Source organism: Neoarius graeffei, chromosome 12 (assembly GCF_027579695.1).
Source record: "Neoarius graeffei isolate fNeoGra1 chromosome 12, fNeoGra1.pri, whole genome shotgun sequence".
Taxonomy (NCBI): Eukaryota; Metazoa; Chordata; class Actinopteri; order Siluriformes; family Ariidae; genus Neoarius; species Neoarius graeffei.
The window spans coordinates 73,656,219-73,675,484 of record NC_083580.1 but is presented as its reverse complement, the minus strand read 5'-3'; the positions used below and the strand labels follow the sequence as shown (position 1 = coordinate 73,675,484).

General features: G+C 38.5%; 1 protein-coding gene across 2 annotated transcripts in view; it reads left to right on the top strand.

Annotated features, from left to right (window-relative positions):
• rgs14b (regulator of G protein signaling 14b) overlaps positions 1–19,266 on the top strand; it is a 50,018-nt gene that overhangs the window by 12,275 nt on the left and 18,477 nt on the right. For both annotated transcript variants that reach the window (XM_060936386.1, XM_060936387.1), the window contains exons 3-5: positions 6,406–6,575; positions 15,773–15,865; positions 16,299–16,442. In XM_060936386.1, the coding sequence (XP_060792369.1) occupies positions 6,406–6,575; positions 15,773–15,865; positions 16,299–16,442 (407 nt within the window). The remainder of the gene's footprint in view (positions 1–6,405; positions 6,576–15,772; positions 15,866–16,298; positions 16,443–19,266) is intronic.

Genomic DNA, 19,266 nt, shown 5'->3' with positions numbered 1-19,266 from the left:
ACCGGAGCACCCGGAGGAAACCCACGCCGACACAGGGAGAACATGCAAACTCCACACAGAAAGGCCCTCGCCGGCCACGGGGCTCGAACCCGGACCTTCTTGCTGTGAGGTGACGGCGCTAACCACTACACCACCGTGCCGCCCGAAATGGCTCATATGAAAGCTAAAACTCTCCCAAATTATGTTTAATATACTAAAATAAATTTGCTTCACTGAAGAAAGATTGATCATTTAATGAACACAGAAAGGTCAGATTTTGGCAAGACAAAAGTTTTGTCGCCTACGGAGAGTAATGTGAAAATTGAACAAATAATTTACTTCAAATACAAAAATATGTTGCATAACATCAGTGAATTAAGTAGTGGTGCTGTGAGATCCATATTTAATATCTTGTATGACTTCCATGAGCTTGAAGGACTGCATCCATGCAGTTTGACAATGATTTATACAATTTATTGATAAAGTCATCAGGAATAGCAAAGAAAGCAGTCTTACATGCCTCCCAGAGTTCATCAAGATTCTTTGGTTTTGTCTTCCACGCTTCCTCTTTCATTCTACCCCAGACATGCTCAATGATGTTCATGTCTGGTGACTGGGCTGGCCAGTCCTGGAGCACCTTGATCTTCTTCGCCTTGAGGAACTCTGATGTAGAGATGGAAGTATGCAATGGAGCACCATCCTGCTGCAAAATTTGACCCCTTTTATGGTTGGGAATGTAAGAGGTAGCTAATACTTCTTGATATTTTAGGCTATTGATATTGCCTTCCACCCTGCAAATCTCTCGCACACCCCCATACTGACCATGATGGAGACCATGATAAGACCATGATTTTTCCGCCACCAAACTTAACTGTTTTCTGGGTGAATCTCGGATCCATGCGGGCTCCAGTAGGTCTCCTGCAATATTTGCGGTGGCTGTGATGTACAGTCCCTGACAAAAGTCTTGTCGCTTGGGTACAAGTTGATCTTAAGTGCCCCTCAAATATATCTCATCTCATCTCATTATCTCTAGCCGCTTTATCCTTCTACAGGGTCGCAGGCAAGCTGAAGCCTATCCCAGCTGACTACGGGCGAAAGGCGGGGTACACCCTGGACAAGTCGCCAGGTCATCACAGGGCTGACACATAGACACAGACAACCATTCACACTCACGGTCAATTTAGAGTCACCAGTTAACCTAACCTGCATGTCTTTGGACTGTGGGGGAAACCAGAGCACCCGGAGGAAACCCACGCGGACACGGGGAGAACATGCAAACTCCGCACAGAAAGGCCCTCGCTGGCCCCGGGGCTCGAACCCAGGACCTTCTTGCTGTGAGGCGACAGCGCTAACCACTACACCACCGTGCCGCCCCCCCAAATATATGTCTAATCAATTTTTTTTTTACAAGAAATGGCTAATTTCAATCCCAACAGCTTTTGAAATAATGTTTTGGTGCCAAACGAAACTGCTGAAAAGATCAAGGTGCTCCAGGACTGGCCAGCCCAGTCACCAGACATGAACATCATTGAGCATGTCTGGGGTAGAATGAAAGAGGAAGCATGGAAGACGAAACCAAAGAATCTTGATGAACTCTGGGAGGCATGTAAGACTGCTTTCTTTGCTATTCCTGATGACTTCATCAATAAATTGTATGAATCATTGTCGAACCGCATGGATACAGTCCTTCAAGCTCATGGAAGTCATACAAGATATTAAATATGGATCTCACAGCACCACTACTTAATTCACTGATGTTATGCAACATATTTTTGTATTTGAAGTAAATTATTTGTTCAATTTTCACATTACTCTCTGTAGGCGACAAAACTTTTGTCTTGCCAAAATCTGACCTTTCTGTGTTCATTAAATGATCAATCTTTCTTCAGTGAAGCAAATTTATTTTAGTATATTAAACATAATTTGGGAGGGTTTTAGCTTTCATATGAGCCATTTCTAAAACCAATGGATTAATTAAAAGTCAGGTTATAAGCTGTTGTTTCTACAAAATGGATAAGCGACAAGACTTTTGTCAGGGACTGTACTGACCTCTATTAATATCAGCCTGAAAAAAGCAGGCTCGTGTTAAAGCGTAAAGCTCATTTTCACTGCTGTCAACTTTCAGTGATCACTTCCCCAAACCAAATCGCGAACAACCCTACTCAGTGTGCTGAAATCAAAATAGAAAAAAAATAAAGTGTTGAAGAGAAATGGTTAATGAAGCTGCACGGTGCAGTTTGCACAATGGCGCAAGAAATACTCTGTCAATGTGTCATACTGCATTAATTATCGCTGTTTATCACCACTCAGGGAAATAAAACATCTCGTTATTGCGAGTATAATCTCAGTAACGGACCAATCTTCACAAAACTTTCAGGGTAGATGGGCATCGGTCTCAAATAGAACCTCCAAAATTTTGTGGGTCATCCGGTCAAGGCCAAGGTTTTTGTGGCTACTGCTTCATATCGAGGCGGTAGCCACTATATCATCGTGCTGTGAATCGCGTGGTACAGTGTGTTCTGATTGGCTGAGAGCAGCAGAGAATCAGAACCACAACCATGTTCATTGGCCAAGTATGTTCACACACAAGGTCAAAATCAAGGTCAAGGTCACCAAAAAGGTAAAAATTGTTTTTTCGCAATATCTTCCTTTATATTCATCATAAGTGCTACCGGGCGAGGTTTGTTCTGCCTGGCAACACTTGTTATTATAGTTATGTCTGTTTATTACATTCTATTTGCGTTTTGATCATATTGGGTTGTGATGCCCACCACTGGAATAAAATAATAATAAAAAAAGGCAGACCATATACAGTAGTATTTGAAAGTTTGTGAACCCTTTAGAATTTTCTATATTTCTGCATAAATATGACCTAAAACATCATCAGATTTTCACACAAGTCCTAAAAGTAGATAAAGAGAACCCAGTTAAACAAATGAGACAAAAATATTATACTTGGTCATTTATTTATTGAGGAAAATGATCCAATATTACATATCTCCGAGTGGCAAAAGTATGTGAACCTTTGCTTTCAGTATCCGGTGTGACCCCCTTGTGCAGCAATAACTGCAACTAAACGTTTGCGGTAACTGTTGATCAGTCCTGCACACCGGCTTGGAGGAATTTTAGCCCGTTCCTCCATACAGAACAGCTTCAACTCTGGGATGTTGGTGGGTTTCCTCACATGAACTGCTCGCTTCAGGTCCTTCCACAACATTTCGATTGGATTAAGGTCAGGACTTTGACTTGGCCGTTCCAAAACATTAACTTTATTCTTCTTTAACCATTCTTTGGTAGAACGACTTGTGTGCTTAGGGTCGTTGTCTTGCTGCATGACCCACCTCCTCTTGAGATTCAGTTCATGGACAGATGTCCTGACATTTTCCTTTAGAATTCACTGGTATAATTCAGAATTCATTGTTCCATCAATGATGGCAAGCCGTCCTGGCTCAGCTGCAGCAAAACAGGCCCAAACCATGATACTACCACCACCATGTTTCACAGATGAGATAAGGTTCTTATGCTGGAATGCAGTGTTTTCCTTTCTCCAAACATAATGCTTCTCATTTAAACCAAAAAGTTCTATTTTGGTCTCATCCGTCAACAAAACATTTTTCCAGTAGCCTTCTGGCTTGTCCACATGATCTTTAGCAAACTGCAGACGAGCAGCAATGTTCTTTTTGGAGAGCAGTGGCTTTCTCCTTGCAATCCTGCCATGCACACCATTGTTGTTCAGTGTTCTCCTGATGATGGACTTATGAACATTAACATTAGCCAATGGGAGAGAGGCCTTCAGTTGCTTAGAAGTTACCCTGGGGTCCTTTGTAACCTTGTTGACTACTACATGCCTTGCTCTTGGAGTGATCTTTGTTGGTCGACCACTCCTGGGGAGGGTAACAATGGTCTTGAATTTCCTCCATTTGTACACAATCTGTCTGATTGTGGATTGGTGGAGTCCAAACTCTTTAGAGATGGTTTTCTAATCTTTTCCAGCCTGATGAGCATCAACAACGCTTTTTCCAAGGTCCTCAGAAATCTCCTTTGTTCGGGCCATGATACACTTCCACAAACATGTGTTGTGAAGATCAGACTTTGATAGATCCCTGTTCTTTAAATAAAACAGGGTGCCCACTCACACCTGATTGTCATCCTATTGATTGAAAACACCTGACTCTAATTTCACCTTCAAATTAACTGCTAATCCTAGAGGTTCACATACTTTTGCCACTCACAGATATGTAACACTGGATGATTTTCCTCAGTAAATAAATGACCAAGTGTAATATTTTTGTCTCATTTCTTTAACTGGGTTCTCTTTATCTACTTTTAGGACTTGTGTGAAAATCTGATGATGTTTTAGGTTATATTTATGCAGAAATATAGAAAATTCTAAAGGGTTCACAAACTTCCAAATACTACTGTAGCTGCACATGACATTTTGAAATTCGCAACCTTAACCCTTTTAAGATTTCTCAGCCAGTATAGGTTTGCACGTCTCCTTCTTGTAAATACTTACCTTTCTGTTTAGGTTCAGTGCAATTGCAGAAAAAGCCATTGTACTTTATTGATGAATAATTGAATAATAAGCCAACTGACGGTTACAGGGTTAAAGGATTAAGAGTTAAAAGGTTAACCTCTTAAGGCCTGGGGTGCTGGGAGGTGTGGCTCGCCTAGACACACATACCCAAAATACGCATATCAGGTGAAAATTCAATCCCAATTGCTTGAAACTGCTCTCCTTGAATTCAGAATTGAATGAAGAACAACATACTTTTTACAGAATTAAAATGTATTTATCCGTTCTTGAGATATTACAAATCAAAGATTGAAAAACGGCTGAATTTTTAGAAAACGTCCGTAATATTCTGTATGAGGATCACATGGTTCAAAATGGGCCTCATTAACCAATGAGATCAAATGTTTTTCCTTAATAACTTTTTATTTTTCAAGATATTTACATGGAAATTGGCAGGAACATAGATGGTTGTATACTGAATACCAAGTTCGAAAAATTAGTAAAAAACCCAATTATGCAAATTAGTATTTAATTAGTATTAATTATGCTAATTAGGTAAAATGTTAAATTGGTACACTCAATAAAAAAGTAAGAAAAGTAAGATTATTTCTAATACCCTCTTTGTGCTCTGTACGGCTTTGTATTTCTCAAAAGTAGGGCCTACTAGTGTTTATATTAAAGAATATAAATGATAATATTCACAGTTTTCAATGCTAACCTCGAAAAAACTATCTGATCCACATCCAGTAAACAATTCACATTGACCAAATTGAAATTGACACTCACTTTTCTGACTTCCGTTTTTTTAAAATATCATTCCAACCATGAAGATCTCAATATTTTTCATCAAAACAACTCAAGTAATACTCTAAAATAGCTATTTATTTACATGAATCAGTTTGATTTGAAAAAATAAGTAGGTAAAGCTCTGAAAACTCACTTCAAAGTCTCCCGTGAATCATAACATCAAAACTAGCAGACGGAAAATTTTGCTGAGTACTTCATCAGAAACCGTGAGAACGAGAGAACATGTCTATAAATAAAAGTTATCTGATTGATATTGATGAGTAATACAGTCAGAAACTGATCAGGAGAGAGAGAGAGAGAACCTGACCACTTTCCTGTGACTCAAAAAGAAAAGTATCGGCAGTTTCCTGATGTCACGTGAGCAGAGTTTTTACTCTGTTGTACCGACTTCAACCTGCCGTTACTCCCAAAGTACTGAACAGATCTTAACTAGATACATTTCTTTGAAAAGCAGAGATTATAAGCTTTGTAATGATAGTATTCACGATAGAAAATATTCAAGAGTTAAGCAATGACAGGTTTGGAAACTCCGATGAGCGTCTGCATGGACAATTTTCACAGCATGGCCAGCGACCATCTGATATGCCTACCCAAAATTAATTAAAAAAAAAATGTTCCACAATTGTCAGGCTAATAATCTTGGTCTCGATGGATATGGAAGACCTCACAAACTATATTTCCATTGTCAGTAAAATTGTAGCAGCTTGTGATTGCTATTACACTTGAGTAAATTGTGATCAACCAAAGGAGAAATTTAAATTTTTTTATTCTCGCTTATAAAGTTTATTCTAGATTACACAGTGGATAAATAACGCCATGATATCAATGGTCTCATGCAGCAAGATGCCACCTTTTTCATTCAGCCAGTCCTTGAATGGTCCTACAAATGGACAAAAAAAAAAGAAATACTACAAATGTATAGAACTTACCAAAACAGCATTTTTAAAAATCATTTTACTAGAAGTCAATTATAGTAGCGTTCTACTGGGCCTGGTACCGGGTCTGTAGGGTTTAAGAAATTTAATAAGAGCCATTTTGAAATGACTTCATCTTTCCTGCAATGAAAATTAAGCATTAAGTTGACATAGCTCTCTTTTCTCCAGAACTGAATGTGTTGGAGTCAGTGAAGCAGAAAGGCACACAGTGTTCCAAGAGTAACTCCAGTCTTCCCAGTATGCCGAGCGACGGGGCCAGCGGGGTGGGTCGGGTGGCCAGCTGGGCTGTCAGCTTTGAGAGGCTGCTAGAAGATCCACTGGGAGTGCATTATTTCACCGTGAGTCCAAGACCACTGACTGGTGTCTTTGCCAAACAGATGCTATTGAAGAAAGAAAGAAAGAAAGAAAGAAAGAAAGAAAGAAAGAAATGAATGAATGAATGAAGGAAATAAAGAAAGAAAGGAAATAAAGAAAGAAAGGAAATAAGGAAGAAAGGAAGGAAAGAAGGAATGAAGGAAAAGAAAGAAAGAAAAAGAAAGAAAGAAAGAAAAGGAATGAATGAAGGAAATAAAGAAAGAAAGGAAATAAGGAAGAAAAGAAGGAAAGAAGGAAGGAAGGAATGAATGAAGGAAGGAAAGAAAGAAAGAAATGAAGGGGAAGAAAGAAAGAAAGAAAGAAGGGGGAAGAAAGAAAGAAAGAAAGAAAGAAAGAAAGAAAGAAAGAAAGAAAGAAAGAAAGAAAGAAAGAAAGAAATGAAGGGAAAAGAAATAAAGAAAGAAAGAAAGAAAGGAAAGAAGGAAAGAAAGAAAGCAATGAAAGAAAGAAAGAAAGAAAGAAAGGGAAGGAAAGAAAGAAAGAAAGAAAGAAAGAAAGAAATGAATGAATGAATGAATGAATGAATGAATGAAAGAAATGAATGAATGAAGGAAGACAGGAAGGAAAGAAAGGAATGAAAGAAAGGAAGGGAAGGAAAGAAGGAAGGAATGAAGGGGAAAGAAAGAAAGAAAGAAAGAAAGAAAGAAAGAAAGAAAGAAAGAAAGAAAGAAAGAAATCCAAACATGGTTATATTATCTTGGTGACGCGACTGGAACTGTTTCAGAGCTGCTTTAGAAAGTATTGTTAAGAGCATTTTTTTGGAGTGCCATGGATGAATACAGTAATAAATTAGAGCTCATTCTGCTAAGACTTAAGAATAATATTCACAGGGCTACAGGCCACCTGCATAACCGCTCCATGAGACATGGACGGTTTCCAAAAGGCTTATTTTATGATTTCTTAGCAATTGTGTCGAAGCAATGTGAATCTGATGACAAAAATAGATCTCACTTCATCCTGGTGCTGATGTAATGTTGATGTTGCGTTAGGATGTTTTCTATGGATGATGATGCTTTGGGCGGCATGGTGGTCTCGTAGTTAGCGCTGTCGCCTCACAGCAAGAAGGTCCGGGTTCGAGCCCCGTGGCCGGCGAGGGCCTTTCTGTGCGGAGTTTGCATGTTCTCCCCGTGTCCGCATGTGTTTCCTCCGGGTGCTCTGGTTTCCCCCACAGTCCAAAGACATGCAGGTTAGGTTAACTGGTGACTCTAAATTGAGCGTAGGTGTGAATGTGAGTGTGAATGGTTGTCTGTGTCCATGTGTCAGCCCTGTGATGACCTGGCGACTTGTCCAGGGTGTACCCCGCCTTTCGCCCGTAGTCAGCTGGGATAGGCTCCAGCTTGCCTGCGACCCTGTAGAAGGTTAAAGCGGCTAGAGATGATGAGATGAGATGAGATGATGATTTGGATGTCAAACATCACAAGCAATTTTGGGTCAGAGGAAATACTTGTGTCCCTAACCCCGTCATTACAGAGTCAACGCATTGCTATGGGTATTTATAAAGCAAGAAAAATAGGAACATGGTTTAATTTAGGGCCGTAAACCTGTCAGTAGCTACTGTGCTATTGGATTTTGGATTGGATTAAAATCATACAAGGAAATGAGTACACTTTAAATTTGGGTTAGAAAAAATAGACGTAACTCGTCTTCACAATGTGTTAAATATTCATAAAAAGCTTATAAACAGGATGAAGAACTGTGCATTATCTTTTTACTGTGCTAAAAAAAAAATTTTCCTCTTCAAAATGAGTCAGAACTGACTTTCTAAATGATGCACTTGTCTATAATTTGTGTTAGTTTTGATTCATAAAAATGCTTCTAAACAGGAAGAAGTGATGCACTTTACTTTAGGCTCAGAGAAATGGTGCTGCTGTTGTCCGATATTAGCAAATTATAATTTCTAATCCAACTCTCACTTTACAAGCTTTATTCCTTTATCAGCATTTTATCACTTCCTGAGCAAGTCAGTTTTTACAACTTTCTCATGTGAAAATCAGCCCGGAAACTCGAACAACAAAACATTACATCAACTTGACTATGATGAAAGCGTGCCAACTGATTATGTGTTTTATGAACAAGGCTTTATGAATGTTTTATCAGGTTTGATTTTGTATCGGCTTCCTTAAGTTTCTCGTTTCCTCTCATAACTGGGAAAAAAAAAGTCTATAGTTGGATTGGTGACACTACAGTGCCCCAAGGGCATCGTGTATGTGTGCGGATGGTGTCCCAAACAGGGCATATTCACACTCAGTTTTTTTTTTTTTAATTTAGCACAATTTAAAACAAAACAAAACAAAAAAAACACACACACTAGGGTGCATCAGTTGCCCTCACTTTCATAAAGTCTGATGCGTTTTTGTTTGGGTGTTCCTTTTCACCAATAAAGACATCCTGTAAAATTTTTTGAGCATATTCAAAAGTCTAATGGTGGCACCATGAGGTTCATTTTTTGCTAAAAAATGCTTATTTTATGTTTTCGTGTAAAGTTTGAATCACAATGTTGGACTCCGTTTATTGATTTCTTGTGACCCAGAGATCATGTTAAGAACCTTTGCAGGGGATTGAGAAGCATTAATGTGATTCATAATACATTTGTATTGTTTAAAAGTAATTGAACAATGATTCAACGAACAGCTAAAACTCAAACTGTGCTTGATAACATTTAGAATATGTACTAAAAATGTGTATCTAAGATATTTGGTACAGTATACTCTATAAGGTGCCATCATGTTTCATGAAAAGTGATCGAAATTTTGTCATAAAAGTCATAAAATAGCAGCTTTTTCCATAACTTTGAGCTCCTGGTGCCACCATTAAACTTTTGAATTTTGTCAAAATATTTCACCCAGTGTCTTTTCTTACCAAAAGGAACATAAAAACAAAAATGCATCATGATCGGAGGAACTTTTCATTTTTAGGGGGCAACTGATGCACCCTAACACACATATTGGACAAAAAAGATAAAAGTCAGCAATATAGTGCAGGGAGAGGCAGAAAGCCCAATAGGCTTATTTGAAGCCTCCACCTATAACAAAATCTCATAACATTTTACAAAATTTTACTTTAACATGTTGAAAATAGGGGCGGCACGGTGGTGTAGTGGTTAGCACTGTCGCCTCACAGCAAGAAGGTCTGGGTTCGAGCCCCGTGGCCGGCGAGGGCCTTTCTGTGTGGAGTTTGCATGTTCTCCCCGTGTCCGCGTGGGTTTCCTCCGGGTCTCCGGTTTCCCCCACAGTCCAAAGACATGCAGGTTAGGTTAACTGGTGACTCTAAATTGACCGTAGGTGTGAATGTGAGTGTGAATGGTTGTCTGTGTCTATGTGTCAGCCCTGTGATGACCTGGCGACTTGTCCAGGGTGTACCCCGCCCTTCGCCCGTAGTCAGCTGGGATAGGCTCCAGCTTGCCTGTGACCCTGTAGAACAGGATAAAGCGGCTAGAGAGAGATGTTGAAAATAGCCAAGATAAACTTCATAATAGTGATGGCAAATGATTAGTCACAAAAAAACCAATCACAAAGAATAACATGCATGTATATACATACATAAACAAATCATATATAAGAAAATTAATTACAAAACAGCAGTTAAATGATCTTTTAAACATTTCTTGAAGCTTTTTATCGACGAATGTTTTTTTGCCAGATGACAAATGTTGTTCCGTAACTTGGCACCCCTAAATCTTATAGAAAATTGTCCTCTGCTGCTTAGAAATTTAGGAAGATGAAGCTCTGTAGACTGCTGAGTTAAATAAGAATGAATCTGTGAATCAGTGTTGTAGTCGAGTCACTAAACCTCGAGTCCGAGTCCAGTCTTGAGTTCCTAGTGTTCAAGTCCGAGTCATTAAAGAAAATTTCGAGTCGAGTCCGAGAACAAGACTCCATCTGCACCATTTGACGGTGTCTGTTGCTGCCTTTATGTGAAAGCGTCTCTGCTACTGTGTTGGACTAACGTTCCTGCTCGACTGCCCCGTTTTAGTTAACAGGCTACAGATAAAAAGCTTGTTCATCGCTCAACAAGCCCCGCCCACTATCAACAGGGCAAATAACATGAGAGAGGGTTAACGCTAGCTAGTTCATCACTCAGCAAGCAAGCCCCACCCACTATCAACAGAGCAATGAACATAGCGTGTCACTTCCTTCTCTGGGTGTGGTCTTGCCAAATGACGATTGAAGTTCGAGGTTGTCCCCGTCATCTCCTCGATAGTTCTTCGACATATGGAACACGTACTGTACAGAGCAGTGCATTTTTTCCCACTGCACGAGAAGTCTGTAGAAGCAAAGCGGACAATCCTAGCGGCGTTCTCTCCAGGCATTTTAGCGCCATTAATGTTAGTTTGTCCCTGAACATGACGTCTGAACAGGTGAATGTGCATTCTCTTGCACAAAATTAGTATAAAAATTCATGTAGATATAAATATCTTATGCCATATTATTATGCAAGTTACAAAAAATAAAGAAAAAATCCGAGTCCTCGTCTCCAATTTACGAGTCTGAATGCAGTTAATGCACGAGTCCGAGTCATCAGTGCTCAAGTCCAAGTCAAGTCATGAGTCCTTAAAATTAGGGCATGATTTGGACTTGAGTACTACAATCCTACTGTGAATTAGCTTTAAAATAGTTCTTAAACTGCTCAGGAATATTCCCTTTGCACGAATGAATCTCATAAATAGAAACACATATTTGGAAAAACATATTTGATGTTCCTAGGATAGTCTCTGGATTCACTGTGACCCTGATGAAGAGGTTACTGAAGATGAATGAATGAATGAATGAATGAATGTTGGTTGTCATGAAAGTCTTATTTAATTCTAGAAACACTACCTTTGAGTAAAATGTGACCTGCTTTGTTACATTAAACCTCAAGGAACCAAGGAATTTTATATCTTTAAAAAAAAAAAAAAGATTTTATTTCATTATTCAATGATTCTCAATCATGTTGCAACCGGAGACTTTTTTTTTAAACTCTTTGATGCAAAACATGGGTCAAAAGTGACCCGGCTGAGTTTTTATCTTCTATATCTTTGCAATAAATTAATTCCATCATTCAGTATTCAAGGTATTCCTCAATTAACTTGTTTTTGATCATCATACATCCTTATTTTATTTTTTCCTTTCTTACTTTTTGAATAAAAACCCTTTTTGTATCACTACCCTTCTAATGCACAACATGGGTCAAAAACAACCTGCATTCATTTTCCAGGTTATTTCATGTATGGCTGAGTGTTTCTATGATATACTTTTGAAATAAATTCATTTTGTCATTTACTTTTCCAAATATGCAGTAAATATCTTGTTTTTGTTTAGCACAAATCATCATTTTTATTTTTCCTTTCTTAAGTTATGAACAAGCACAGCTTTTGTAATTCTACATCAAGTTTACACACATGGGTCAGAACCGACCCGCATGGATTTACTCCAGCGTTTGGTGGGAACTGTGAATTGTGCTTGTGTCAGACATTTCACAGCTCAGCACAGCGCCCTTTGCCCATCTAATACATGGAAGTAATGTTTTTCAATTGTTCTAACATTACCTTAGAAAAAAATTGATTATGTTTAGGTTACCTTGAGAGTGAGTAGATTACTTGTCAGAAAGTTACAAGTAATTACCATTAGCTACCGAGCTGTTGACAAATTCTACTTTAGTTAGCTAATTTTATTGTAGTTGGCTTAGCTAACTACATAGTTAATAAATAAATAACTGGCCCCATTCACTGCTAAAGTAATTGCTTGAAACAAATTATTATTATTATAGTATTAAGACATTTAATTTTAAATCACACTTGGATGACCCATGTGTAATAATATAAAAAGTATTTTTGTTCATAAAGTAGGAAAGAAAAAATTAAATTAATGATTTGTGGTAATTAAAAACAAGATATTTAAAGAATACTTGGAATATTCAATCATAAAATAAATTGATTTCAAAAGATAGAGCAAAGAAAAACTCAGCATGAAATAACCTGGAAAATGAATGCGGGTCATTTTTGACCCATGTTGTGAATTAGAAGGGGTGTGCATATGTTTTGCATCAAAGGGTTAATATCTCAAACAGATTTATTTTAAGAATTACACAAATATTAGAAATATTATACAGTGGTGCTTGAAAGTTTGTGAACCCTTTAGAATTTTCTATATTTCTGCATAAATATGACCTAAAACATCATCAGATTTTCACACAAGTCCTAAAAGTAGATAAAGAGAACCCAGTTAAACAAACGAGACAAAAATATAATACTTGGTCATTTATTTATTGAGGAAAATCATCCAGTGTTACATATCTGTGAGTGGCAAAAGTATGTGAACCTCTAGGATTAGCAGTTAATTTGAAGGTGAAATTAAAGTCAGGTGTTTTCAATCAATGGGATGACAATCAGGTGTGAGTGGGCACCCTGTTTTATTTAAAGAACAGGGATCTATCAAAGTCTGATCTTCACAACACATGTTTGTGGAAGTGTATTATGGCACGAACAAAGGAGATTTCTGAGGACCTCAGAAAAAAGTGTTGTTGATGCTCATCAGGCTGAAAAAGGTTATAAAAGCATCTCTAAAGAGTTTGGACTCCACCAATCCACAGTCAGAGAGACTGTGTACAAATGGAGGAAATTCAAGACCATTGTTACCCTCCCCAGGAGTGGTAGACCAACAAAGATCACTCCAAGAACAAGGCGTGTAATAGTCGGAGAGGTCACAAAGGACCCCAGGGTAACTTCTAAGCAACTGAAGGCCTCTCTCACATTGGCTAATGTTAATGTTCATGAGTCCACCATCAGGAGAACACTGAACAACAATGGTGTGCATGGCAGGGTTGCAAGGAGAAAGCCACTGCTCCCCAAAAAGAACATTGCTGCTCGTCTGCAGTTTGCTAAAGATCACGTGGACAAGCCAGAAGGCTACTGGAAAAATGTTTTGTGGATGGATGAGACCAAAACAGAACTTTTTGGTTTAAATGAGAAGTGTTATGTTTGGAGAAAGGAAAACACTGCATTCCAGCAGAAGAACCTTATCCCATCTGTGAAACATGGTGGTGGTAGTATCATGGTTTGGGCCTGTTTTGCTGCAGCTGAGCCAGGACGGCTTGCCATCATTGATGGAACAATGAATTCTGAATTATACCAGCGAATTCTAAAGGAAAATGTCAGGACATCTGTCCATGAACTGAATCTCAAGAGAAGGTGGGTCATGCAGCAAGACAACGACCCTAAGCACACAAGTCGTTCTACCAAAGAATGGTTAAAGAAGAATAAAGTTAATGTTTTGGAATGGCCAAGTCAAAGTCCTGACCTTAATCCAATGGAAATGTTGTGGAAGGACCTGAAGCAAGCAGTTCATGTGAGGAAACCCACCAACATCCCAGAGTTGAAGCTGTTCTGTATGGAGGAACGGGCTAAAATTCCTCCAAGCCGGTGTGCAGGACTGATCAACAGTTACCGGAAATGTTTAGTTGCAGTTATTGCTGCACAAGGGGGTCACACCGGATACTGAAAGCAAAGGTTCACATACTTTTGCCCCTCACAGATATGTAATATTGGCTCATTTTCCTCAATAAATAAATGAACAAGTATAATATTTTTGTCTCATTTATTTAATTGGGTTCTCTTTATCTACTTTTAGGACTTGTGTGAAAATCTGATGATGTTTTAGGTCATATTTATACAGAAATATAGAAAATTCTAAAGGGTTCACAAACTTTCAAGCACCACTGTATAAATGTGTACAATAATACAGTATTTTGGCTGTTTACTGGAGCCCTACACATTTATATTCCTCATTTATATCCCTAATTATTTGATCCACATTCACTGGATATGAGCAATCGTGCGCTCTGATTGGCTACTCTACTACTAGGATATCAGCTCATATACTGTGAAGAGAGAAAAACAAAATGGCAGAGCGTGTCACTGAACTAACCGAGGACGAATAAATAAAAACTCTAGTTGAAAACAAAACTCCAAAAATTACAAAAAAGCAACAAAATATGGAATAAAAGTATTTGATAGTAAGAACGTATCTTCTTTTATTTTTCAAGAATTATTATTATCGCATTTTTCACAAATTGCTAGTCATTTTGCCAGTTTGTTTACATTCTAAGCGGAAATTATTTTGTCGGATGTTTTGTATAAGGTTTTTATTTATCGAATTTGCAAAAAATAAAAATGCTCTGTTTCTCAAAATCTGGTGAATGTGGACAGAATAAAACAGTTATTCCAGCTCACGTATGATTCGATTTCATGGAATAACAGTTAATTTAACAGACAAACAAGCTAATAACTATAAAAACTAAAGAATAAATATTATAGAATTGATTAATCATGACTTGTGCATCCCACTACTGTAACCCAGACCCTGCTTTGAGAACTATTTCTCTAACTGGAACCTTCCAGAACCCTATAACCCTATCAGGAACCCCAGTAAACCAAATGCAAGTATGCGTAATGCAAAACAACGATGTTTCCCTTCTAGTGTGGGTTTAGCTGAGTATTGGTTCTTTGAATATAATGAATTTGAAAGGAAATGCATCTTGTATACCGTGCATTAATCTGGAGCAATTATATGACTGTAAAAAGAACATTTACCAGCAGGAAATGGAGATCAATCAGTTTAATTCATTTTGAAGGAGCATTCGATGTGAACAGGGCCCTTGCCAAGAAAGCTTCCTCTTCAAAGTGAGTCAATACTGGATTTCTAAATGATGCACTTCTCTATACTTTACCACTTGATAGTGTGTTAGTTTTGAACTGAGCTGGTAAGAGTAGCTGGCGTCCCTGCTGAGGCAATCGACTCACATCAGCAACTCTTTCAGCTCGCACATTACATACGTATTTGTTCGCCAAGCCTTGGAACATTTGTACAGCCTTAGGTACTCAATGAGAAGCCTTTTCTCAAAAGGGTGAGAAAAAGGAATCAGCCCACATTCTGACTCATGTTAATTGTCGAGGAGTGTGGAGGTGGGCAGATTGCTGGGGCACCTGTTGGGGAGAAAACATGTTTGGTGTTCAAGTGTTTTGGAACTGGAGAACAACCAAGAAGATTTTTTTCCGCCAACAAATGTGAAATGTGTTAAATTCTATTTATACTGAAGCTGCTTTTTTAACACTTTATTTCGAGATCATGTACGTATTATGGTTGTATATTGTCATGCAAATATGGTTTATTATAACTTACAGGAGTTTTTGAAGTCCGAGGTCAGTGTGGAGAACATTCTTTTCTGGCAGGCGTGTGAGAATTTCCGCAAGATACCAGCCAGTAATACTGAAAAGGTACGGTATGTTACAAGGTGTAATGCAATGATAAGTAAGAAAAATTGTCTGTGCCTAAGTGTGAGAACAGAAAATTGTTTAAATCTTGACAACGTCAATGCTCTTCACTGCTGGGAGAGATGGTTTTACGCTCTCCAGTCAATCATAGAGACACGAGCCAAGAGCAGGCATCTATAACCTCATGTATGCAGAAAAGGGTAGATAGCGCTTTCCTCGAAAGGTGTTATGCTGCCCTGCAATGCTTCATGGGCAACAGTTTGAAAAGACATCATGTCATGTGGTTGGTTGGTTTCACATGTTTCAGAGGATGCATGTTATAACCTTCACCCTCTACTCCTCCTGCAATACTGGAACAACTACATTGTTCTCATATATTATAATGCTGCAGTAGATTAATTCCAGTTGACTAATTTGCTTGACTTTGCTATCTTAGCTAAGCAAGGAGGCTCTCTCAATCTACAGCAGTTACCTGTCCAAATGTGCATGCAGTCCAATCAATATTGACGACAAGGTCCGAGTCGATGAAAAGGATATACAGCAGCCTAATCCTGATATCTTTCAAAAAGCTCAGCAACAGGTAATGGACACTTGGATGAAATAACATGGTTAGACTTATATACTACATATGTTCATATATACAGTTGTGGTCAGAAGTTTACATACAGTGACATGAATGTCATCTTGGATATGAATGTCGTGCCAATATTTGGGCTTTCAGTAATTTGTTTGAACTGTTCTTTTTCTGTGGTAGAATGTACAGCATACATCTTTAATAAAAAAAAAACACTAGAATTTGGTGCACAAATTTAAATTTCTTTGGGTTTCTGAAGTCAACACAGGGTAAAAATTATACATACAGGGTCAAAAACATACATACAGAACACTTAATATTTGGGTAAAATGTCTCTTCACAAGATTCACCTTGACCAAACATTTTTGTTTACCATGAACAAGCTTCTGGCAGAATTCTGGTTGGATATTTCACGACTCTTCGTGGTAGAATTGGTAGAGTTCAATTAATTTTTTTTTCTTGGCATGGACTTGACTTATAAGCCCGGTCCATATATTTTCAATAGGGTTGAAGTCAGGACTTGTTTTCAGCTTAATGTTAGCCTGCTTTATCCTCCACAACCAGCTCTGATGCGTGTTTGGGTTCATTATCCTGTTGTAACTCCCAAGTCCCAAGTTGTGTTCAAGTTTCTGATGATTTATGCTGAAGAATTCTGAGGTAGTCCTCCTTCTTCATTATTCCATCTACTTTGTGCAATGAACCAGTTCCACTGGCAGCAAGACAGCCCCAGAGCATGATGATCCTACCACCACCACCAGCTGGGACAGTGTCCCTCTGTACATGGTGGTTATTGTGGCCAAGCAACTCAATCTTTGTCTCATCTGACCATACAGCTTTCCTCCAGAAGGCTTTTTCTTTGTCTGTGTGGTCAGCTTCAAACTTTAGTTAAGCTTGAAGGTGTCAATTTTGGAGCAGGAGGTTATTTCTTGGATAGCAGCCTCTTAGTCCATGGTGATCTGAACTGTAGACAGTGATCCATCAGCTTCCAGTTCATGGCAGGGCTGTGCCATGGTGGTTCCCAGGTTGTTCCTGACCATCCAAACCAATTTCCTTTCAGCTGAGGGTGACGGTTTGGGTTTTCTTGAAGCAAAGTGGCTTGGCAAAGTGACTACACCTCACAATAACTTGGATACAATTGTTTGAACTGATCTTGGAATTTGCAGTTGTTTAGAAATGGCTCCAAGAGACATTCTGGAGTTGTTTATATCTGCAATCCTCTTTCTCAGATCTGCACTGAGCTCCTTGGACTTTCCCATTTTACTGTGTGTTGGTCAATCCAATGAGTGCTGTAAACAAACTCTTTTTATGAAGGCACAGAGAAGCTACCAGCTGTAGTCAATATGATCACTAACAGGAAGTTAAGAGACCTCGGCCTTGGCAAGATAAGAGACATTTTGGAAGTTTCAGCACCTTTAATCTAAGTGAGCGTATGTAAATTTTTGACCCTGTAGGTATAATTTTGATCTGGTGTTGATTTCAGAAAACCCAAAGAAAATTAAAACTTCTGCACCAAATTCTAGTGGTTATTTTTTTTTAATTAAAGCTGTATGCTGTACAATCATTCTGCCACAGAAAAAGAACAGTTCAAAGAAATTACTGAAAGCACAAATATTGCCATGACCTTCATATCCAAGATGACATTCATGTCACTGTATGTAAACTTCTGATGACACTGTAGTACCAGTCAAAAGTTTGGACATATCTACTCATTCATAGGTTTTTCTGTATTTTGTATTTTCTACATTGTAGAACAATACTGAAGACATCAAACCTATGAAATAACATAGTTGACACAACATACGTGAAAATATGACACAACTATTGGCATTATCTTAACCAGCTTCATGAGGTAGTTACCTGGAATGCTTTTCAGTTAACAGCTGTGCCTCGTCAAAAGGTAATTAGTGGACGGATTTCTTGCCTTCTTAATATGTTTGAGATCAAACAGTGAATAGGAAATAATAAATATTTAACAGTTATTCCATGAATTGAGTCGTACATGAGCTGATAGCAGACGAGGCGCGTAGCACCGAGTTGTCTATAAGCCATGTATGATGAGATTGAGTGGAATAACTGTTTTATTCTATCCACATTCACTGGATTTTGAGAAAAGGAGCATTTTTATGCCTCTGCCACCTTAAGGTGCAGGAGGCATTATGTTTTCGGGTTGTCCGTGCGTCCGTCCGTGAGTGCGTGCGTCCGTCCCGAAACCTTGTGAACACGATATCTCAAAGGCTAATGAAAGGAATTTCACCAAACTTTCACCATTTGTGCGTTTTGGGACAAAGATGAAATGATTAGATTTTGAGATCAAAAGGTCTAAGGTCAAGGTCACTGTGAGGTCAAATTCCAAACTTTGTGAACACCATATCTCAAAGACTAATGAAAGGAATTTCACCAAACTTTCACCATTTGTGCACTTTGGGACAAAGATGAAATGATTAGATTTTGAGATCAAAAGGTCTAAGGTCAAGGTCACTGTGAGGTCAAATGTCTGTCCAAAAACCTTGTGAACACAATATCTCCAAGGCAAATGAAAGGAATTTCACCAAACATTCATCATTTGTGCGCTTTGGGACAAACCTGAACTGATTAGATTTTGAGGTTAAAAGGTCACAGGTCAAGATTACTGAGAGGTCAAATGTCCATCCCCAAATCACAACTTAATAAGGCATGTGGTCTACCAGGCGGAGGCATCCCCATCGACGCCGTTGGCGGCGAGTTCCATCTAGTTATTTTTATTTTTTGCAAATTCGATAAATAAAAACTTTGTACAAAATGTCCGACAAAATCATTTCTGCTTAGAATGTAAACAAACCGGCGAGATGAC